The sequence below is a fragment of the Liolophura sinensis genome, chromosome 12 (assembly GCF_032854445.1).
Source record: "Liolophura sinensis isolate JHLJ2023 chromosome 12, CUHK_Ljap_v2, whole genome shotgun sequence".
Lineage (NCBI taxonomy): Eukaryota > Metazoa > Mollusca > Polyplacophora > Chitonida > Chitonidae > Liolophura > Liolophura sinensis.
Genome location: NC_088306.1, coordinates 16793305 through 16819066, shown reverse-complemented (window position 1 = coordinate 16819066; position 25762 = coordinate 16793305). Strand labels below are relative to the sequence as shown.

Below are 25762 nucleotides of genomic sequence, written 5' to 3'. Positions count from 1 at the left end.
CACCATTATCCGCTATAGCTAAGTGCGATATTGCGTGATTTTTATTTGCCCTTTTGACATGTTTTACCCCTTTTCTCTTTCAATGTTACATAAACATAAACAAAGATTTTTTAACTTAGCCTTTGTTGAGACGACGTACTATGCTACTATTTCGGATATTAAGTAATTTTCTTAGGACAGAGCCAAACATCATCTTCTTCGTCTTTATTGAACAACTGTGGATTACCACACCAACTGTGTCTATAAAGATTTAGCTGGTGGTTTTCTCGGTCACAGGTCTGATTAAATAAGGCTTCCTAAAATATCCTCATACAATGGCAAGACGTGAAGAAACATCAAGTAAACCATAGAGATCTACACCATAGTGGTGTGTTGAAAGCCTCTGATTGGTTCCACAAATGGGTGGTAGTGCATGTCTATTTCATATTGGGCCAATAAAGTATTTTTACATTGAGAATTTAAAAACAATGCCTTAAAACGGCTTGTAACAGTGCATGTAAGAATTAAATGTTTGAATGCCAGAAGCGGTATTGCGCAGAAGGATGACTGTCATTGGACTGCACGATCGTTACGCACATATCAGAAACCATGGACTGTCCCCCCTTGACCTTCTCACTGTGTCATGGTTTGTATTTGTGAACTGTTGTCAGATTCGATCTCAAGCGCGTCATCACTTCTGTAAAAGCGCCCTCAATGTTATCACACCACCAAAGTAGCTTTGCGACGTTCTGTAGCTTACTCGAAATGACAGAAACTTTGCTAATACTAGCAGACTTATTTACTTTCATAGATGCCAGGTATTGTTTTTTTTTCTAATAGTCTTTCTAAACTTTTCAGAAGCAAGGCGTTTTGTTTTCATCAATGACACATTTTTAGCTATTCAATTAATGACGGAACAACTGGCTGGCTTACAGGGAAAATTATGACAAATAGGGACGAATCTAAACTGAAGATTTTGACCTTAATGCTCGTGACCTTCAAGCTAGAAATAGCCTATTCATTGATGTCCGTTTCTGCCCAAAAATCCTTCTGTTTGGTCAACCCTTGTATCGATGTTCCAGTCGGGCACAGGGACATTGACCATTTAAACGGCCAACGTGGACAAGCATCTCTTCTATATCAGAACACTGACTACTTTCGTAGAGTAGCACAGAGGTGTCATCTGAGCACAAAGGTAATCGACAAGGCCACTATATAAATGCTTGAGTCTAACAACTCTTGTCGAACACTGCTTCTGCTGGCAAAATGGGATTGTGCAACAGAAGGTTAAGTCACTTGCCATGACATGTTATGTGACTGTACTTAAGTATTATGATGATGTTGCACATTTGCATGAAAATTGTTCGCATTATAATGTATTACTGTCCACACCGATTTCTTCGTGTTGTTTCGTAAATGATAATTTGTCCTTCAATATTCATAAAGGTTGGCGTTTTTGGAATGACAAGAATTTAACCACACATTGGCATTTCGTTCGGAAAACATGTTAGAACGGGAAATTGGTGGTTTGTCTTCAAAACGCCGCTTTACACATTTTCAATCGCTGATCCGTTGAATCACTATTCTTATGTATTGGTCACACTATTTGTTGAACGCGACATGTTCCATGCTCCTATTGGACCTTTAATGCTACAATACTCTGGAAAAGTACGAAGACTACAGTGAACATTTACAGCAATGCCATTCCTGGGAATCTCGATAGCTCAATAGTCAAAAGCGTTTTCCTCATGACAGCCGATCCGTCTTTAAACAATGAAGCCACGGGTGGTTTTCTCTACGGCTACACCTAAAAGTGGAATGTTCTTGAGTACGGCGTTGAAAAACAATCAATGAAAATAAATAACGACGCAATCCACGTTAGAGAAAAGTTACTTTTTTCCACGTTACTTACTTGTGTTGCCACAATATATTTGTGAATACTCTTTGTAACATAATGCGTATATTTGGTAGTTGATAGTAGTAGAGGCATTTGTGTCCAGGGAAATATCTTTGTATGTCATATAGGCCGATACAAACGTCAGTAATTCCGTGTTCAATTTAGCTGTTAAGTGGATTTTCCAAAGCTGGTTGACTCACATCAGTATGTATCATCTGGAATAAATCTCCTTTCATCCTTGTCGATATCTCCGGCTCCGCCATCCTACTCAACAGTATCAAGCTGTCTTTATTAATGAGTGTTCTAATCAGACCACTGACCAGTTTGGCACATGTGTCGTTCTGATGAAAAAAAATGTCAAAAAAAAAAAGAAAAATGAAAGGATGCGAAAAATATAAATTCCCACCAGTCAGATCAGGAATGCAATATGGTGATTATTAGATTTGTAATTGACTTGGGGCATAGCTACTTGCGTGTAAAGTCCTCATATTGTGATACCAGTATCTACTACCTAACTGGGGTTAAGTTTATTCGGATCTCTTGTGTGACGTATATCATATCAGATCTGTCTTACAGATGACTATTTTTTTTTGGAGTGATAGTAAAATAGATTATTTTATGGCTAAGAAAATCTCACTTAAAAAACGTGCTGCCTGCAGTATGCTAACAGTAACAAACTTGTTTTAAGAGTTCTGTTTTATACGCTTTGGAAAGATACTTCAGGCTCTTAAAAATAAAAATCCATGAATGCGAATGTGTTAGAAGCCAACGTATGCTATGTTTACGGTATCAATTGCCTTGATAAACCTGCCATCGTGGAAGTGGGTAGCGTGCAGTGTATGTATGTGGGCCTATATCCTGTAGAATATATAGCATTGACATACCTACACAGGCCGTGGGATTGATTACGATCCGATATGCAGTGACATAAGGCCATGATTGTATGATCGCTCTCACGCCACATACTCCCATTCTTGTGCAAATTTGTCTGGCCCAGGGCGCACGCATCGTTTTTTAGTTTGGAACGTTTCCAAGCTTTTGAATTAAGTCGCGTGTACTCATTGAGTAGACGTGCCGAAGTACTTTACTTTTGGTATGCATGTTTAATATATGTTTCACTACTCCCGAATTTCAACCAATTATTAAAGCTTTGATGTATTTTGCATTGGGTTAATATCAGATCACCAGCCAGTCATCCGGGTTGTTACATAATCAACAAAGGGAGCGAGCCACAGTTCGCACATGTCACCGTATGAAACTAAAAGTTCGTCGTATATTACTGTTTACATGCGTGTTCACACATCATACCCACCCGTCTCGAGTCTGGATTGATTATATACGCCTAGTTAATTTACTTATACTTGTTTGTTTTCTTCCAGGTATGTCATATCGACCAAGCGCTTAACATACCCAACACAAACAATTAGACATTCACTGATTTCCTGTTGAACTCCAAAGAGTACCTCCAGAGTCTGGACACTGAAACTTATCTGTGGCAGTAATCTTACAAGATTATTCGGAATCTACCTGTCTACCTGTACATGATTGCTTTTTCTTCTCAGGTAAGCCTTTTGTGTTATCCGATTTGTTAAATCTGTGATATACTGGTTTTCACCTTTAAGGACTTTAAGGGACTTATATGATGCTTTTTTTCACTTTCCGTTATTTAGCTGTTTTCAAAGAGCCGGTCGATGTACTGTTATAGATCAACTATTACGGCCAGCTTAGTAAAGCAGGCTTGAATACTCTTCCACATGAATTGCTGAAGTTAAAGTTGTCAGTTTATTTTGGTCATAGGTAAATAGACCAGACGTTTTCTTTAATGGATAGCGTCCTCGCTACTGTCTTTACACTGCTCTCCTTATCACCTAAACAATATTTCCCTTTCTTTTACATTATACTTTCGTTAATATTAAAATCAACAATATTGTGGAACAAATACTTGTAACAATCTATAACAGACGCAGTCTAATGTTTCCTTTAATAGTTTTCAAACATGTGTCCTTGTTTCCGATATTGAATCTGGTTCTTGTTGACAAGTTGAATATATAGACAGTTGTGTTCCATTCATGATGGTGATGGAACATTACGAAAGCCCTCTGTAATGTGTGATTCTCGGTGTATAGCGATATCGGTGGAACACTTTGACTGCTTTGTAAATTCACTGAAACAAATGTGCGTGCACCAATGAGATATAGTGTAGAAGACACTTAACGCGAAATGAATTATGTCTTGTGTGATTGCACTAGTGGCAAATTTGATGGAAATACTTAAAACTGATTGGCAAATAATGGAGAATTAAGTTTGAGTTCTTTGGAACTAATTCAAGCGTTCAATGGTATTACTACACAGTGAGCAATATCTGTTAGTTACAGGCGTGTAATGCGATATATACCTTAAAACTAACTGCTTTAGGAAAATTGATCTTTACTTATATATTGATATTTACCCATTGGTATCTAGTAAATCATTTGTATTTTATTTTGTACTGTATAATACAAAATAATAAGAATAATTTGCATAATAAAATAGTCGTACAACGTATCCATACGTGGACATGCAAGCAACTGTCAAGGGCATAATCAAAACGTTGGACTTTAGCAGATCCTCGTGCGACATGTGTTTTACGCGGTGTCTTTGAAATCGCGGGGGGTGCAAAAAGATAAACATGCCTCTATTTTGGCTGCCCTGAGGGGAAAAGTACCCATGTTACCTTCACCTGGTAGGCTGATACCCGCGCATATGGCCCAGTGGCCTGTAGTTGTCTTTTTAAACGTTTCAAAAGACCGTTAGCGATGCAGGCAAATTTTATCAATATGTCTTAATCCGATGAAGTTAATCGTTAATCCTTTCCAACTGACACCTTGCTGCACAATGCCAGCCATCATTTGACACCAGCCTAGTGAATAGGATTAAGTATTTACATGTGCCTAGTTTAATCTATGTTCTGTGATAAACGACCGGTGGTATGGGATTAGGGATTAAACTGTAGTATTAAACCCAATCTGCTTCTTAGCTCCTGTCTAGTTTTATTATCTTCTATGCAAAGATACAATGAATACAAAAAATTACGAATTTTACCTCTTTTATCATTTTAGTTAGATCATTTTAAGTTATTTATTTGTATCAAGAATTATCTATTGTATTTGTAGGATGACACATTACCGCCTTCTTTTTATATAATAAACAGAATGTGTCCAGATAGCAAGATATACCTATAGACAATAGTTCCCCTTATGTTACAGTTGGAGACATTCGCATTGGCCTTAGCATCATTTTATCACTTCTTGCAATATTTGCAAATTGTATTTACCGCTTTAAAGCTTATAAGCAGTGTTATTCTATGATACAACCATAATGTTGTCAAATAAGCTATCTACGCTTCTTTACAAGTTCTTCATCGGTGATTGGTGGTGACGATGTAATGTTTTGTGTAAGTTAATCACTATCTCATGAAATGACCCCATATTTCTATCCCTACACGCCAACATATCAGCTTCCAGAAGCCTTATGGACGGCGGATTACATCACCTGTAAACACATGTAATCTAATGACATAGCGGTATCCTTTGATCTCATTCATTAATTCGTAACCTACTGTTAGCCACATGGGAGCCCGTGTTATAATTGACTGACATATAGCTCGATCACGTGTGAGTAATTTTTGAACTTAAGCCCACCCACGTAATGAACTGTAGGCCTTAATCTGATTTCGTTTTGTTCTTTTCGATATAACTCGATATAACGAATACTGCGCAACAAGAGAACACGAACGCTGCCTTGAGGACGTGTCCCGAAAGGTGCAAAATAGGGTATCGTGACAAAGATCTCTGTGCCCATGTGATTCTGACGTCATTATTAGACTAGAATGTAGGCCTACAACTGCAACTGATGTTCTTCTGTAGCTGAATAGAGGGTGTAGCACACCGATCAAAACTTTAAACTTACCTAGCGATTCACAATTACTCTTTAATCATATACAGTTCATTATAGTTAGCTTGAATATATTCAACCAAGGAAACAATTCGTCATATGCGAAAGACCCTTGAGATACGGTTTCAGTATGTTTTGTTTTGAATATGTACATCTATGACATGTTCTTAGCTGATCTGTGTATAACATAACCGCTGGCCGCCGTCGTTTAAGTGAAATATTCTTGAGTACGGGGTAAAACACCAATCAAATAAATAAATAAATATAACATAACCAAATCTTCTACAGGTGTAGACATACGTCACACATCGCATTTCGTTTCATAACTGGTCACTTAAACATAAGAGGTTATCTACTTAATCAGCCATGACCGTTTCTAAATACTATGTTGATTATGAAACTGCACCGTCATCAGAATGATCCATAATTTTTATGTTTCTTCTATTAAACTCATTCATTAAAAACAAATACCTTTACAAATTGAGACGAAATGGTGATTTGCAACAGTGAGTGTATTTAATGTATTTTGCAGCAGTGTGTATCTAAATTCATGGCGCTTGACAAGGCCAAATACTGATAACTTCTCACAGAAAACTTGCAAAATTGATATTTAAAAAAACTAAATGATGAAATTTGTGTATATGTCATCATGCGTTGTTAATTGGGGGTCAAATGTTAAAAACGTCAGGTGAAAAGATTTTTAAAAAGATATATAGAATGAAGTAATATGATGTAATTAATAAATATACATTCAATATTTATAAGTATTGCGTGTGTTGATTTTCTCGCCAGAAGGCTGGAGTTAATGAACTTGTGATACTCAATATGAAGGCGGCAAGTTTACCCGTACTGATTAATATCCTAGTGTAGCCTACTCCATACATAATGTAGCGTTCAAGCAAGCGCGAAACCTTTGTCAATCAATGACTGGTGTCGGTGGAACAAGGTAAACGTATGAGCCGGAGTTAAACATAAACTTTGGGAACCACAAACAACAGGCATCTTTAACCTGGTCAAAACCGGGTGTCAGACTGACGCATGCGCCGTGACATCAAACAGGAAGTCATGTTGACTAGTCAGGACCTCCCATCCAAAACAATGGCGTCTCTTTACCGTCCGGTAAAGTTTATTTAAGTTATTTAAGTTTATTATGTGTACAGCCGAAAGTCTGCTCCGCTCGATACCCAAATTGACAATGACCACATGTTGACGACCAGTCCTATTATACTACATCGAGAAACGGTCTGAAATTAACGCCTGTCTGTAACAGACAGATCAGTATACTAAACTAATGCTGGCCGCCGCGGTCAAATAAATAAAACCGGGAAAAAATCAGAAATGTTCGTCACCTTAAAATGCAAATGTCATAATGTATCAAAGTCAGGATGAAAAGTTCCTTTAACCTGACGGCCCTCTCTGAATATCTCGTATTACTTTTAATTTTAAACATGTCTTAGGTCTACCAGGGTCTTGTAATGAAATTTAGAATCGCAATGCAAACACATTATGTTTAACTGTGCATGTGCACTTTCCGTACTACTGTGCCAGTATAATCCAGGTTTTAGGTATGGCCTACTTTCGGAGTAAGTGTTTTGTACTTCATATACACCTGAATTTTAAAAAAAATAGTCACCTAGGTGTAACTTCCGGTTATCTAACACATGGAAAATACATACAGAGTTTGGTGTCGGACTGGACAATAACTGGCTTGTAGGCGGGTGGAGGAGGACAACATTACACCAACGTACAAAAAGTGCAAGGGACATTCCGGGCTATTGTTGGTTTAGCACATGAGCAGAATCATTGGCCAATCACAGCTGTTAATGAAGCATAAAGATATTCTTCCAGGGGAAAATTAACACTTGGATGCCATTGAGCACACTGACAGAACTTACACATGTCCTATCCGACAGGTAACACCTCGCGCGTGTTCTACAGGTAAACAATCACAAACTCAACTTTTATCTCACGTGTCAATCTAGCAAAAGAGCTAGCCGGCCCCAACTAAAGGAAAAAAGTTTCTGTCAAGCGGAAATAAAATGACTTCAGCGCAATGTTTCCAGTGTCCACATCGTGACAATGGTGGAGACTGATTCAGAATTCCACCCGGTTACAACACTGTGCCTATAAAGGAATTCCAAGGATTTCATTTAGCGGACAAATAGCTGTGGTTGTGTGTATCAGAGATCTGTGGCCGTGTTGGTGCTCAGCTGACCGGAGAAAATGATGTTTTTGTACAACTTACTCATGAGACAATCTCCGAGAATTAAGCATCTCTGTAGTCTTCTTTTCCACGCCCCGTACCCCCCCCCCAACCCCCCCAACCCCCCCCCACACACATTTACACTTCAGAAAAACACACACATTTCCTTGTTAGCGACTTGGTCAATTCCAGCCTGCAGTTCGGGGCCTTGTTAATCCCGTGTTCTTCAAAGAATGCACTGGTTGTTCCAGTTTCCAAAAAAACCTTTTGGAATCATGCACAGCGTAGATTCTTTCTTTTCACTTTGAAGTGACATTTGCAAGTTTTAGAACGTAGTAGAATGTAGTCATTTGCATTGTATTTTGAAGCACTGCATCGCGTGAACCATAAGTCAAAATTCCTCATTAAACAGATTGAAACATATTAAATTAATAAGTGTACAGTTATGATTAAATTTGACCTGCTCTTCATGTCTTTACTACCTGTATATCTGTACTTATGCAGACATACATTTGTTTATTTGTTTGTTTCGCTCCTGTTACACTATGGGGAATTCCGCATCATTCAACCGCTAAATCCGCACTTTGATGATTACTGTTGTAACACAAACATCAACGACAAGGGTTGAAATGTTCGCCCTCTGTCGGCATGTGATACTCGCCATGCGGATGTTTGCATGCTGGGAACTGAGGCTCTGTGTTGTGGTGAGTAAAGCAACAAAGCCAGGTCCTGTGTGCAATTTCCGGTCTGTTGACATACGGCGGGTTCTGCGACTCAGTGGCAGGAGAGCTGGGTTATGTCAAACATGCACGTGTCTCCACAGTAAAACAGTTGGGCAAAAGACATCCCGGAACACTCTCTCTCATTACTGGGTGGGATTGATTCTTGACGCGCGTTCAATCTTTTGTATCAATAATTTAAAATCTAACTAGTCAACACCTGTCTAGAAAGCTTTTGCCAAGCATGGCTGCGATGTAAAAACCAACAAGTCTCTACGTGTGTAATCTTAAACGCTCTTGGACTAATTTGGTGGGGATTTCGCTAGCTTGAGTCAGGATGCCTCGATGCCTTTTGTCCATTGATTGCATTTTTGTTAGCGGTGTAAATAACTCCCGTCTGTATCATGATCAAGATGCCTTAATTACTCTGTGACGTGATGGAACGCCATTCACGCCAAAAACCATCTGATACCAAACCTGGGGCCGTGTCTTTATGAAATCTCCGAGTAATTACCGCCTTCGGGTCATACGATAGTATCGCTCTAGGAATTCGTCTGCTTTTACCATGCAATTATCCGTTTCATGCAATTCCATCGCCCGCGGCATTTCTGGCCTTACAAGACCACCAAACATTTTCTGTCGTAATTTTCTGTCGATGGGTTTTGTCGAGCCATTGGATGCTACACAGCGATCTTAACAATACAGAGGCGTGTGCAATGGACAATCAATCAATCAATCAAGCAGTCTATCGATCATCGACTGTATATTTACCTGCTCTTGTATTCCAGGAATTTAAATTGAATCCATTATACACTCACCTGGGTGCTTATTGGACAATGCACTGATAAAAATGTCAATGCCTTGATCCCGCGATTGTTTTGTGAATCAGTTAAAGGCAAAGTGTTGCGAAAAGAAAGAGCACAGTCGCTTCCGGACTTCATTGTTATCTGTGGACTGCTTTTCTTTCCGTCCTAATTTCTTTTTTTCAAATAATTGTACACTTTATTATGCAGTCCTTTGGTCGTTTGTGTTGAAAGCTATTGGAAACGGGTCTTTACATGTTATTATTTATTAAACATGATCACAACACATCATTTTGAGTAATTCTAAACCGGTGATCTCTAATATAAATTCAGGTAACATCGCTGCTTTTTTTTTATCCATTTTGCTTAAGCCATGGCGATAGGGGGCGTGGAATTCGCTACTATTTAATCATTTACATGAACAGTTAGAATAAAACTGGTAAATTGATAAGTTTTGGAATTTCTCCACCATTTGCTAACTGTTACAGTGTTATCGTTGTTCTGGTTTTCTTCTGTATGCTGTAATTCTTTTATATTGACAACTGGTATACGAATTTCTATTTCGACGCCTGGCAAGATTTTGTCCAGTTTTCCAGGTTAAACATAATGTGAAACAAAATTTAAAAGAAAAGACAATTTAAATAGACCACTTAGAATCATACATAAATATACTTTTGTTTTTTTTTTTTGTTTTTTTTTTAAAGATTTTTGTGAAGAGAGTTAAAGGCTTTCAAACGTTTGAATTCTGGAGTTCGCTTGATAGGCCATACTATCAGAGTTTAGGAACTCGGCGTCACAGGAATATTTTCCAACTCTAATCACGACACTGAATGTTGTAATAACTCTTTTTGCTCATAAGTAAAAGATTAAAGCAATGTTCTCAAAAAGTCCTTCCTTCATCAGGAAAAAAGTTGATGTGACCTAGATAACGTCAGTATGGCCCATAAAAACCGCCACAGTATTCAAATATTTGAATGCCTTTCAACACTCTTCCAAACCTTAAAAAAGAACATTTTTACGCATAGTTTTCAGTTGTCTGTATGATGAAACTTACTTCATATTTTAGTTTTCTTTTACTTTAAATATCCAAACTAATTAACCAGGCAGCGACCTTGTTCCACCATATAGACATCTTCAAAAGCTATCGAGCGACATCCAGAAATACAGTGGTATAGGTCACGCATTCTTGTTTTTACTCATAGCAAAAGTAAATGAGCTGTTCTTTAAATCTAACTCCAAAATACAAGTCAGTCTACTTATGATGACATTGGAAATGATGGAGTGACTGTATTTTATTTACATGATTAGGCTTTGCATTTCATAAATCCGTAAGTGAGACTGTCTGTCAAACATTTCAATGAGCTGATACGCAGTCAGTGACTTGTGTCCGTGAAATGAGACCTCTCATTCACCCTCTTGTATGTAGGCCTATTTAACTCATACTAGTATCCTTCATTCAGACAAAATGTTATGATAATAATATGTAATATAATATGGAGGCTGTGATGTGTAAAGTAACGGATTCGGTTTCAAACATCAAAACCTAACCATCATACCCCTTTTCTTGTGTTGTTTGTAATCGTTCCATCTCACAGCGCCATACCTGTTCTGTTCATTCGAATTTTGGTTTGGCTTTTGCACTTTTGACATGAAGGGGTATGACAACTCCCACAATGCGTCTTATAAAAAGTGAGCCACTCAGAATTCACTAGATAACATGAGCCCTGGTACATGGTGACGTCCGCTTTCTTCACTGTAGTATTTCTTGCTGTCGACGTTGCTTACATAAAGTGCAAAGGGTTTCCGTGGACCAGAATTTTACATCACTTTGCTCGAATACACTACGTAATCTTTGTAAGCATTTTAAACTCTCGACGTTTTCTCGTGTTTTTTCCCCTTACTTTTTGTTGAAGGCAACGATAGCAAGTGTTACCAGGTATTTGGGTAGTGGCTTTGTCAAGGTGACTTCTGCTCCGAACATAAGCTTTTGCGTTGGAATCCATAGGCGGGTTTCCATGGTTTCAACACTTTGTGGCTATTGTATAAAACCGAGCAATGCAGGATTCTTTCCCGAAAATAACTGACATTAATTTCGGAAATAAAGCAATTTTCTGAAAAGAAAACAAAACAACAATGGCATAAAATAAATTTCTGGTTTTCATGAATTCAGGTGGTAGCGCTGTACTTTATTACGATGTCAAGTAGCTTTAAAGCCGTTAACATTTCATCAATGACCTGAACAGACTAGTAAATAGTATTTCGTTTTGATGGTGGACTGTTAGAAACCTTATGTCAACAGACATAGAAACAATTTTTCTAGATTGTTTACTTTTTCTTTTGGTAATTGTGACCTATGGCCTGCGCATGTCTGATAGCTCAGCATGGCAGTTCAGTGCCGGAAGTTGGTGTTTGTGTCATGAACTTAGGGCTGAATCGTGCCATGTTTGTCAGTACGGCAGGTCACAAAGGAGTAGGTGTCCAAAAGATTCAGCTGACATTCTCTAGTGTTTCGAGTTTACGCAGCACTCGACTCGCGTGCCCTTATGGTTAACCCGTGACACAACGTTTCCTTCCTCACGTTTTGTCAACAGAAGGCGATGTTTCATCATCTGGCTCTACGACAATTCTTACCTCGTTGCTATCGCTTCCGGGTCACATCCGCGAGTGCTCTGAGGCCAAGATCATGCGACTGTGGCATCCATGTGTTGGTTGATGAATCAAGTGTAGTTTATAAAGTTAAGAAACTTACGAATAAATCAAATTTAGATTTGGGACGCTAATATTTTGTACGCCACAAGAATGGCCTCACGGGTGATAACGGTGCCAAGAGTTTTACACCTTAAATTTGATAGGTTGAAGTTAAGTATTTTTACCAAAACAGCCGAAAGTTAAAGGCCACTGCCAGTGGGAAGATGAAGAGAGATAGAGCGCTCGAAGAAAAGCATAGATATTTCCAGTCGTCCACATTTTCTTGAGTTTTCACTATATACGATCTGAAGAAAAGGTGAGAATATCTTTCAGTTTGTTTTAGATTTTCCGATAACAGGCACAAATGACATACAACAACCTGGGAAATGAACTTAGATATCTAGCTTTTAGATTTAACCACCCTAATGGCTGGGCTATTCAGTTAGTGACACGTACTTTAGGCCACAACGTATAATGGTTCCGCTTGGGACAGGTACACGGACCTTTGCCAAATTGTACTATTGTATCAAAGTCTGATGTAAATTCACAAGGCGTGTCGATCTCCACTTAATAACACCCGTTCCGAAAAGGTTTGTTCTTTGCGCAGCAAAACAACCGTGTCCTGGCTGTCTACAAATGAAACACTTGGTTCCAAAGCAAGAACAGTCATCGGAGACCTTCGTTATAATCCTGGATCTTGCATTCGCGATGGTGCCCGAATATGTTTTAAGGACATATTAAATCGGTGACCCGTAAGATTTGCTTAATGATGCGAAGATTTCAAAAGATAATTGTGAAGGGCTGTTTGTATCTTGACATGAAAAGCTTTTTGTGCAGAGTAGACCGGTGAAAAAAATAGAATAGGTAGCATGATTGAATATGATTCATGTTTGGGCATTATACCATGTCCTCCATTCCAGCATCAGCCAACCTTGAGAGCTATTCATCGTACCTATATGCGGTATTGTTGATTAATACCATCCAGGTCATAAACACCTCTTCTCAAAGGGTCATTTGGTAGACTTCAGTATAGCCGCGAATAACAAGACATATTCTCTTGATGTTACTGAAAATATACCCTAATACGCATGCCAGTCATGCGCACTGAATGCAGTATTCATCCGTCTCTCATTCCTGTATTTACTCATACAGTTTTTCCTCCGTTCCTTTTATCGCGTATATTTTTTTAACCGCTCCTTCCCAAAGCCTAAAGAAGAATGTAACAGCTTTTACATGCACTTCAAAAAACATGTGTGATCTTTTCCAAGATTTTTTTGCAACCCAAGTGAATTTTGCATATTCGGCAAACGGTGGCTATTTTTATATCCCACTCGACATTATGATTAATATTAAGGTCAAATTAAGGAGAATGTCCTCAGGATATGAAACGCATTTGTAACACCGACTGAAAAGGGTTGAGTTCTGACTCCAAGCATTTACCTGTGAGGAATTTTATTTGGATTCATCCAACTTAAACATCTAAAACTCTAAACTTAGTTGTTTTCAATAGAGGATTTCTGCAGCTGCAAGACATGCGTTAAGCGACAGATTGTGGTTTTAGCTCAAGAAGCCTCTTTATAACTCGCCCTTTATTTCACAGATTAGATGTTATAATATACTGTATTGGTTTACGATCGAGTTTAAAGTCAGTGCCGACACAGTTTAACCTCTTTAACCTGGTTCTTTAACCTGGCTCATATAAGGGTGTCTGTTCCAGATCTGGCAGAGTGCTTAAAAAAAAACACTTCACGTTCTTTCAGACAGTTTGAACAGCCTTGTATCTTTAATCTGTATAATTAAGGAAAACTGTTCAAAGGGAATAGTTTGATCTGAATGATCTCATTAGATAAGTAGTTGTATTGATTTCTGGTATCTTCTGAAGACGCGTTAATCCATTAACACAGGGTTTATACAGTCTCATATGCTTATGCAATTTATTACACCTATCCATATATGAAACAAAAAGTATTAATTAGCATTAGTTTACCTGTGCGATGTATACATACAGGTAAAGAGCTAATTTAATTGACGTAATGTCTGGACTAATCATGTGGATGAGGCTGCTGATATATGCTTTGAATATAACATCATTACTATCTGACTCGTTGAAATAATTTATACGCATCACTGAATACATGTTTCATAAATTATGCCAATCAAAGGTAAATGCATGCTCTGATGTCACAGGTATTTTTTTTTTCTCGCCCAGGATTAATCACCTTTTTGTTGCATTACTAGTGGGTTGGGTGTCAGAGTAGCTCATTGTTTACCTTCGCCTCTTTTCTGTACTGGTTGTTTATAAATAGGCTTCCTGACACACGTTTAGCGTTAATTACAGCTATACCTTACAAAAGAAGTCTTTATGTACAAGCACATACCATATGTCCTTCCGAATGTCTCTTTCCAAATCTTGAGCTACATGTTTTTCTGGATATTTGGGTAAAATGGTTTGTTTTCTCCTAAAAAGACAAATTGGTTTTTTCCCCCACAAGATTCAAGGTTTACCTGATCACTGGTAAATTTCTTATGTCTACCTGCCCTTGTTTCTTTCATCGTAACTGGCCGCGGTGTGCAATCGTCCGTGTAAAGGGCAGATAACTCAACCTTGCCTGCAGGGGAATCCATCAGAAGTTCAACAGCCCGGAATGAACAATTAAATCGCAGATGTCCACTATACTTGGGCTAATTCAACACCCCTCGCTTCATTAAGAGACTCTGTCATGCAGTTATTCTCTGAAGTTGAATACGTGATAATTACAACTTGATAGACAACAAAAAGCCTCATCCGAATGAGACATAAAAATACACTTTACGTTATAATTGTTTGACTTTTTAATCTTTCTTTCCCCCCATCTTTTAGCACTTTACTAATTGTCATGCGGGTCTTTGTCATCTACACATATATGACAGCTGTTTTTTCCGCGTTGTAACAGCTGATATTGCTGCTCTTTTCTCTGGGATCAGCGACCCACTTTGTAACCTGTTTAATTCTTTTGTAGACTGAGAACGCACAGGAGTCAGTAGGCAGAAAAGAAGACATCAATAGTAAAACTATACTTTTACAAGCAAAAGAAATAAGTTAACCTCATGAGGTGTCTTCATTGCGTACTTTTTCTCTCCATAAACATATGTTGTTGTTGTGCTTGTTTGTGTGCCAGTAGCACATTGCTGGTATAGCGGATTCAACACATTTCTGTAGTTGCGAATTGTCGTATCAAATTTGCTGAGAAGTAAATCATCGTCGAAGTAACTGAAATAAAATCAATCCACCTTAGAAACAATAAATCAACAATCCCATATTTGAAGTGCGACCCTTCACATGCTATCTAATTTAAGTCATTCACTTTAGCAATCCGTCATCCACTGATTCTAAGTCTAGTTCCTCCACTTATCAGCTCATCAGTGAGGTACATGTGCCTATTTCCGTGTAATGGCGACTCAGGTCCAAGCTGGATTGACCATTCCTCTTTTTTGTACATGTGAAATGTGCCACCCGTTTGATTACAAATCGTAGTCGTAAATGCAGGAATGATCAATGGCCGTAAGGCCGTAACCAAAACCGTTGTATATTGCTTATAAAACTAACCCCATGGCATGTTGATCTTAACGTTTGTGTTGTGACTGTTTTGGACTCTTTTGGGGGAGGGGGAGGTCAAGTCTTTTCGAAAACATAATATTACGCTTGAATATACCAGGCCCCGGGATCATGAACCGATCTTTGACTTAACTCAAAATTTCATTCACCAAACTTCCTTTTTTCATTATTTTAGCTGAAATTAGTATCTTACCGAGAATTTACCTTGGCAAGCTATATTTTGAACTTGTTACGTAAAGAAATAACAATATTAAAGTGATCGAAATTTTAACTTATGATAGCTTCGTCATCCAGGGCCATCATTCCTATACCAAAACTTCTGCACGGCCCACCTAGTAGACTGCAGCTTCTACAATGTTGGATCTGTGGACTGTAATCCTCGGTTCAGTTGTTGCCGCCGTTAATCAAAATCGTTGCCTTTAGCGCCTTCATCTTGCCCGTACTCAAACTTCATATGTGGTGAATGTCATCCATGATGGATGGCGCTGAGCTCGCTTCTTAACCGTCTGATAATTCCCCAGGGGTATTTTGATCGTCCCTCCGTCCGTTCAAGTGACGGGGCATCTCGTGCTTTAGCACTGAATAACAAATGAATTCGTCCAAACTGAAATGTTCGGATCACGAGTGTTTTTTGGCATATCATTATAGATAAGGGTAAAAGGCAAATTGATACAAATTATACCCTGGAAGTGTGATGCAAGCAGGAATATTACGGACCATGTATCTGATTTCAATTCTTCATGGGTACAGAGCCAAAACACTTACAAGGAAAGAAACTATAATCAACTCAGAAAAGAGTGTGATGTGTTTTGCGCTGGAATGCCCAAATAAAACGTACTTTAGTCTTGATTCTTGCATCTGAGTACTCTTGTTAATCGCTGGTATAATTCCTTTGTGTTTGTCAAAAATTCAGCAATGTAGAAAAAAATGTGTATTCAGCTGTCGTAAACAAATTCCAAAATTACATGTTTTGAGCAAAATGATTTTAAAAAGGAATACAGCAAAGTTGATAAAAAGTAAAAATAGTTTGATTTATATACATATGTATCTTCACCAATACCCGGCAGTTCAGGTGTATAATAGTTCACTTCCGGCTTTATCATATCCGCTCAGGTATTACAATGCCATTCTTGTACCTGGACAAAAAAAAGGCAACGATCGATCATCGATCATCAGACAACCCTATACAAACCATGTGACATAGATCAGTAGGTAATTAATTTACCTGGTATAGTACCTGAGTTTATTACAGGTAATTTCCATACTTACTGCCTGGGCGTGATAACTACACAGGTAAAACAGGCACGTGAGGTAGATAATGCCATGCTTTTAGTACATATTCAGGGATTACTTAGCGCTTGTGACGAATAATAGGTTTTAATTTATCTCAATAATACGAGCTGACTAAATAATATAATAGCGTATTGTTGTTGTTTTTCCATTGAGTGGCAAATCATATAATGAGTCACATCTTCAAAATGGGACTGTGCCTCTGAATCAAATTCCATTCTTACAGCCAGTCGGTCAGTCAGACAATCAGGCATTAAGCGCAAATGAAAAGTGTCAGTTAAGTCATGTTACCTGTAAAGCAAGCAACATGCGTGTTTTTTGATCTTGGAACGTTATCCTAACTATCATAACTAATTGCAAATGTACGTCAGAAACAGTGTAGGATGTGGCCTTCTTTTGATATTCACATTCTGAGATTGGTTACATTATGCAGTTTAACACCGGATTCCATGTACAAGATAGGCCAAACTTGTAGCGTATGTAGAATTGGAGTTTTAAATGGAGAGGAAGTTACATCGGGCGGATTTGCAATCCCATGCCATTGCCCATAGGGGGAAATCCTAATCCAGATTAACCGATGTCTGAAGATCTGGTATATCCTATCGTAACGCTTGTGAAATTATCTGATTTCTGGGTGGTTTTTGCCGCTCCATCGAGTCTATATCTGGAGAAGACTCAGCCAGGGGTGACGTCGTAAGAAAGAGAGAGAATCTTGTCTACAGGTAACGCTTGGTTGGGCAGGTAAATCTGTACCCTGAGGCTGTTGGGTATATTTAGTGTTTAGCGTGGGTTTAAGGCTTGTTCAGGTAACACCAGTGAGATGGGTCTCAGACGATCCTGGCATCAGTCAGGTACGGGCAGACTAAGCCACATCATAGTCGGGGATTTTTACCTGTCGAGGATTTTATCTGAGTTTATTGAATCATTCCAGTGATACGTACTCATACATACCTTACACTCATGGAAATGTAAAATATACCTGGATTTTACACCCCATTGTAAAGATTCAAAGGATTTTACCTGGAGCCGTCTTTGATCTAGCGCAGGTGAGTTATGATTGTTGATTAAGAGAACAACTTAGCACACTGTTCAGCTCACAGGTGTGTCAGGTGCACAACCCTGCCACATTCTGACGCGATTGGAATCAGCGACTAAGTGGTGAATTTGCATTGCACCTTTGTTGTTTCTCTCGAAATTCACACTACTCATGCATCCGTAATTCCCTTGAGAAAATCCACATGCTAATTATTCAAGCATTAATTAGTTTTTAGCTGCGTATAATTTCCTTTTTACAAGTTAACACGTAACCAGTTCTACAAGCCATTACATCGAGATTCATGACACCAAAGATATACAACGCCGCATACATGATACAGAAAACGTTAACGCAACCAAGGTAGTTACATTCCCCTAACCACTACCATGTCATATGTATTACGTCGCCGTGGTAGTTACTCGAGTCCTTGAACGGGTCCCTGAATGGAGTTTTAACGAAGTGTTGAATCTTTACGCACGTATGCCCAAGACAAACAAATAGATCAATTTCCAAGCAATTCTCCTTTGTTTAGAAGACTAAATATATCATTTTGATAACACTGAATCATAGAGCTGCACAGAGAGCATCTACAAATATACAGCATTGACGTCATAGCCATAAAATTACGCTTCAAAAGTGCACAAGTTTCAAACACGCTTTCCCATTAAAGTGTATTTAGACAACTTACAGAAGTGTATCGCCTTCAACCATTTCCGTGATCTAATCCATCTCATTTGCAATTTAAATGATGGAATGAAAACCCTGTCTCTCTCGATACCATATATTGATGACGTATTTACACACACATACACACACGCGCGCGCGCACGTGCCGTCGTGACCAGTTGCACTAGCTTACATGGTACTGGGTTATACTGGGTATTCTGTAGTAAGTATAGAACCGAAGTACTGGAATGGGACATATCAGGTTGGGGTGCCTGGACAATTAGTACCAGATGACTGACTGTGCAGTTGAACTTATAACTGATGTAGGCTACACAGCTTAGGCAGGTGGTGCTATCAAAAGTGACACTGATTAAAAGACACCCTATATACACGTAATTAGATGATGCTTTTGACGAAGAACAATATATTAATGAGCGAGTTTACGGGGGCAAGTTGATACGTGATCTATTTGTATTTTTTTCAATCGTGATCTTACGATTTCAAATTATAATCGCCTAAGTTATGCTAAGAGGTTTAACTTTAGTAACCAAAATCTTATTTTATGAGCATTATTGTCTCGCATGTTCGTTCTCTTAAAACTCCGCTTTTTAGCGGTACAACATTGACATTCGTGTACATTAAATCTAATCAACAAATGTATATAGATGAGATTATCTTTAATCTGTCTTGATCGTGTGAGGAACATAGCTACAGAGGATAGAGACAGACTGTTATCTTCTGTGTGGTGAGGAAGGAATAACAAAGATACCATACAATCTGACAAACCAAGCCAATTTACCTGTGCATATCTAATTAAGATATTCCCATCACGTCGCACAGAGAGGATGGTTACTCATTTCCCAGCGAGGACAGTTCCACAGGTATAATAAACCTGACAAAATCTGAAAACGTTAAAACAATGAACATATTGACGTATATGGTATGTATATATATATTTATTTAAGAGTTTTTCTTCTTTTTTCTTTTTTTGGGTCACGCTGCACATTCATTCCCAATGCATACGTTAGGGTAGGCCTACACATTACTGTAACTTACAAGCACAAACCACAAATTCATCACCCCTAATAGGGTGGTATCGTTCTTAATATGTCTGCAGTAAATATTCAGAATGTTAACAGTCATCACCTTTTGTGTATACATGTGATTTGTATCTTGAATGGTCCTTTGTTGTCAGTACTAATGTATACAAAACCAGTCGTTTTGCTTGAAACTGATATTATTCATTGCATGGATAAAATCAAATCCTGGCAAAGTGAAGACTAACCAATGAATGCTTTGAACAGCTAGGCAGACAATCGTCATTTTTTTATTTTTATTTGTTGGCTCGATTAAATGTTTCCATCGAATTTCATATGCATTTCATGTAACTACAGCAAAGTGCGCCCCTCCCTTCCGACTTGTTCTGCTGTACACATGCGAACATCTGTAAATACCTACATGTATATCTACCTTAATTAATTCCTCGGTCATTGATGCAGTGCCTTAGTCCACGATAATATGCGTGACGTTTTCATATCGGGCAATCTTTATTCTATAAATATAGTGAAATCAAGGCTTGTCACCATGACAACATGAAAAGCGACATAGCCGACCAATCAGATCAAGCATGCATCGCGGACTTCCTGCACTTTATAAACGTCTTGTCTTCGTGTTTGTTTTTCGATGAAAATATTTCAGTTTTTTTTTTGTGGCCAGAGTTAGATATTTCAGCAATTGATAAAGTTAGTCACACATTTGCATGTGATGCTGAGATGTCGGAAATCTGTGGTTGCAATTAATAATATAATCCAGTCTTACTGATACATATTCGTTTTTTAAGTTTGCACGCGAACCAGTAGATCACGAGAGTTTCATACGGCCCCTGGTCATGTTTGTTAATTTTTGTACCCATGATTTGTGAGGACAGTGCCAGTGGTACAGGTAGATTACTGAGTATTTTCCTTCCTAAGCAAAGGTAAAGAACACCGATGTAGAAAATAGAAAAGAACTGGGTTGTCCGATAAATCCTGTCTTTAAGACCGTTTTAATTAGATGAATTTAGTCAACGGGTTCTGAGATGAAGGAAACCGGAAGGATCTTCGAGGAAACCAGGTTCCTGGCGTATCTCCTGACGTAAAGCCAATCGCAATGCATGCTACATGTATTTTGAAATTGTCTTAATTAAAAAGTTACCGTGGTTTAAATAATTCATGAAGTAATCAGTCAACCAAGAATGTGTCGTCTTACATTTCCACACCATGCCTGGCGTTATTTCATTGTATTCTTGAAACTCTCTTACAAAATTCTCTGTCGTTCATTGTGTGCAATATATGTTTGGAACTCTAATTAATAAGTCAGTTATTAAGATAGTTTTATCGAATAGGTTCTCACAAAAAAATATTATACATCAATGTGCTGATTATGGCGTCTTTATTCAGCTGCATATTATAAATGATCCGTGAAATTTGCCGTTGTTGCAGTATTTCATATTTTAGACCCGTATGCATGTTTACAGATTCTACAAAAAGTGCTTCTAAAAAAAAGCACCTGATTACCTGCACTGGGTAACGTCACAAATGCAAATCTGTACGGGTAACTTAATTTCCAGGTGTTTACCTCAAATTCTCAACGCATTGGCCCTGGGTCATGTGTTCAAAGTAGTTAAATTGACATAAACAACGTTTTTGTAAAGTTTAAAGGCAACATAAAAGTCTGCGTTTCATGAAATTCAAGCAGACTTTTATTTTTGCTTTATAAAAGAATACTTGTTCTGCAGCTCTCATACTGTATTGTTCATGAAATGACTTGTCCCGTTTTCAATGTACCGAGCCCACCTCTTAGCCACTGTGTTGATGTTACCTGCACTCTCGATTACTAAGGCTTTCTACAAGATTCCAAGGGTCGTGTTCTCACGAACTGGACAATACCCTTTGTCCAGAAACTCTACAGTGGACACAATTGACCAACAGCCCAAGTCTTCAGACGAGGCAGTGATAATGGCATTACAAGCATACAAGTGCATCGTGTTAACTGAAGCATATACAATATAACATGGCGCAAATAAAACGCACTTAGGCAGTCCGGAAATGCGTTGTCTCCATGTCATCTTCTTTGAAATTCGTGAGGTTTTTGAAATTTTATGTTAATCTTAGCACATTTTCTTAACGCTTGCTTAAGCAAATTCTGAATGTGGTTCTTGTTCCGAACGGAAATTTATAAAGACTTAAAACATTGAGCTATTACATTACTGGTATTTTCATTAAATAGAGACCCCTCGTGTGTGGATTGGTCCATCCTTGTCAACATGTGTGCATGGTATAAAATGTATACCATATGCGCATACGTATATTTAAGGAGAAAATCAACCAATCAGCAAGTCTACATTTACTGGTGTGTTGCCCTACAAATGACTACAAAAGTTTCTATGTTGAAATTTGTTTGTGCCGGCCGCCCTGTGTTGCCGGCCCATAAACTGTTTTCCTTCAGTTTTCGTATGGATAACTTATTATGTTAAAAATAGTGTCTTTGAGGTGTAATGTGGATATTATTCAGTCAGCAATGGAAATGGCCTCTTTTTACGCAATGTAGATGTATCACCATGTAGTCCGTTTGTACTGAGATCTTCTTCTAGATGCATGGCCATCCAGTGAGGAAGTCGTGCGCATGTGCCTCGCGCTTTAACAACATAGAGAACGTTTAATATGGCCGATGATTATTTTTAACGGTTCATAACAACTTGCTCCAGGCCTTTATGCTGAGTGTCAGAACAGTTTTATTCACTAAGATGGAGAACCTGAAATCTTTTTTATTATCAGTACTGAAGCGTTAAAACGCAGTTTACTTAAAAGATACTCTGTAAAAAGTTAGTTTTACATATGTAAAACAGGTTTTAAACCTCCTACTAGGGCAATCTGTGCCAAACGTCCCAATTGGAAACTTGATTTCCCTTGTGCTTAATGGTTATTTATTTCTTAAAAAAAAAAACACATTCAAAGAATTAAATGTTAGAATATCAAAGAAGTGTAGACGTGTTCACGGTGGTTGATATGCTGTAGTTTAAGGTTTTACATGATGAGTACCAGAGTGGACCTATCTGTTGGCCTACATATGTCACACTGAATTGTGAAACAAACGCCATAGGTAAAATCTATCTCAGGCAGGTTTAACCTGCGTTTCAAGTTGCGTAATGTAACCACAGATATAAGGTCTTCAAGCGATAGACGGTCCGCCTTTGTTATAGGCCTCTAGGGAGTCATGCGCAGCTGTCTTTGGTGGCTCTTCAAGCATATATTTAACATGCCCTCCCTCCCCACCGGGATCTGCCTGGCTCCCCGCACCATAGTGCTGTCCTTAGTACTATAAGTGAAATATTTTTGAGTAGGCCTATGGCGTTAATCCCCAATAAATAATTATCGTAGATAAATAAATCGTTTTTAACCGGTACAAATTTGTTTCTTTTAAATCTTTCCCATAGAATTCACAATGTCAAAGAACCAAAAAGTTAAGTGTAATGAATTGGTTTGTATTTGGTAGTTAATGTTCTTTTTTGCTTTGTGTTTTGCAGGTTACCAAACCAATACGCACAGCAGTTACCATGGGTACCATGTGGCGGCTTGTTTTCGTGACTGCTGTTCTCATTCAGGGGGCATCCTGCGCAGGTAAGAGTTTGATGTGGATTCATTATGTCATGACTACGTCGATATATGCTGCGATGAAGTATCTGATGTATAGTTTAAAAATAATAATTTTGTGATGTTGCATAACCAAGTTATCACAGTTCAGAGTAACTAAAATCGCACACATTGAGAAATTGAAAGGGGACGTCATGCTATCAATTTTAACCAATGAGTTATTTCTACACCGCCCTTTATATTCAACAACAAGGGAGTTTTTTCTAGCTAAATCATTATAAATTCATCTGTGTAATACATGAGTCATAAGCCTACCAGATATTAATTTTTTTTTTTCAATATTTCATTTTCTAAAAATGGCAAATAATCTAATTTAGCTGTGTCCATTCGCGGTTACATACATCAACGCTCTAGCGCAATTAACGCCATAGGCTTCTGTACATTTACCTTTCAAGAGGAAGAGTTGAAAAAAAGGGATAAGCAGACCGCCAAGTCTGAGTTACAGGCATACGTATGCATGATAAGGTAACGTCGGTACACACATATGCAGTCTTGTCGTTGTCAACCATTATAACTTGCTGTCGTAATAAGCATAGATTGGAACAACCCATATTAACTGCAGGTGAATGAGCTGTGTTCCTGTCCTAGCCACACCATATGCTAGCATTGTCATGTAATGTGCCGTGTGTCTGGTCACTGGTCAAAATGGATATAGACTTGTAGCAGTAGGCCTAAAAACCTTATTGTATAATGGCAATGACTGGTTTTGTTTAAGCAGTTACGTAAGCTGCACCCATGGTCAGACATCGGACAATGGTCAGTGTCTGGTCACTGACTGCTAAATGTCTCCGGACATACCGCGGTACCCATGCTAAGGGAAACTATAAACGCGTCGACATTTACTCTTACACATTCATTCTTCACTCCGTAAGTCCGTAATCATGACGTCTGTTGTGGATGTGTAAATACAGCACAAATGACGGCGTTAAACACTGACTTAAGCATTAAATAAATATATGGCATTGAAATATAATGTACTATTTTGGGGCTTACGTACTGTAAATCTTCCACCTTTTCAGCCTCTAAAGCACTCGGTGGGATTTACGCAAACAGTTATTATGAAACTGACACTAAAATGTTTTCATTGTGTAATTAAAGAAATAAGCCTAAACTAATTGTGCAAATTATTTCTCCACAGCCCATAGTCCGTTCAGAATGTTTCAAAATAATGGTCGCAGAGACGGTTGAAAAGGTTGAAGAATTAGGGCACCTCGAATATCGACAATAAACTCACCAGAGATTGAAAGTTGGGACAGTTTCTCTTTTGCAAACGTTGTATGGTTTCTTATTTGCCACGGAATTGGAATTAATGGTTGTACCGCATATGAATTATCGATTGGGAAAGGTTTTTTTTTTTCTTACCTGACCAACTCTAAGCTTCTGTTGAAATTGGTTAAGATAGATTTCCAACTGTAAGTACAAACAAAACTTTTATATTTTCTGAACGCGTGTAGGTCACTTTGTCCGTGACAAAAAATGCCAGCAAGTTTGAAACAAAAAGGTCTCACACTAAGTAAATGGAACCATCTTATACGTCTGATTTGCACAAACCACAGAATATGCCAATTTCCGCCAGACTTGCAGATAGTGGGTTTCGTCTTCGTTCTCAATGATCAAAGGTCCGGTTAATTCAAAGCGTTTCTGACCACACCTGTGAATGCAAAACGTGAAAAACATTAACACTAAAGACCACAGGTAGAGATAATGCCACGACGTATGGCAGTACCGAATGCGGGACAATCGAGCAAGTGATAATAAAGTCACGTATATGGCTTTAATGCCCGGTTTAACTTTAATACCTGAATGACTTTATGGTGATTTTAAATCAATAGTTTACCTGTTTCTTGAGGATCCCTTGTCTAATCCGTCTGGAGTATAATGGGTAGCCCAGAGGGTTGGGTACTTACCCTTAAACGTACTCTATGCCCTGCCACCCAGCCAGCAGAATATAGCAGAGATTGGGGTTGGGGGAGGGGGATGCGCAGAGTTAAACCGGACAGCCCTGGAGGGCACCTTGTCATCGTGGGTGTTAAAATCATGATGAACAGGCTTCCCGAGGGTGAGAAAACTTCCGATGTTCACTAATGGATGTACACTCAAGTACTGTACCACCCCCGGAGTTATATCATCAGATACATTCGCCATTGTCCTTATCCCAAAATCTTGGGAATTTGAATTTTAATGCCTCATTTATATTCTGGATAGTCTCCATCGGCACGACGTACAGTTTTGCTGGGCAGAGAGGTAGGATTGAACCGGACAT

The 25762-nt window shown here is 38.5% G+C and overlaps 1 protein-coding gene across 2 annotated transcripts in view; it reads left to right on the top strand.

The window, feature by feature from the left end:
- The window catches only part of LOC135479226 (protocadherin Fat 1-like), a 44197-nt gene that overhangs the window by 10263 nt on the left and 8172 nt on the right, over positions 1-25762 (top strand). For both annotated transcript variants that reach the window (XM_064759023.1, XM_064759022.1), the window contains exons 2-3: positions 3256-3438; positions 23373-23466. In XM_064759023.1, coding sequence (XP_064615093.1) covers positions 3418-3438; positions 23373-23466 — 115 coding nt within the window. In that variant the 5' untranslated portion in view covers positions 3256-3417. The remainder of the gene's footprint in view (positions 1-3255; positions 3439-23372; positions 23467-25762) is intronic.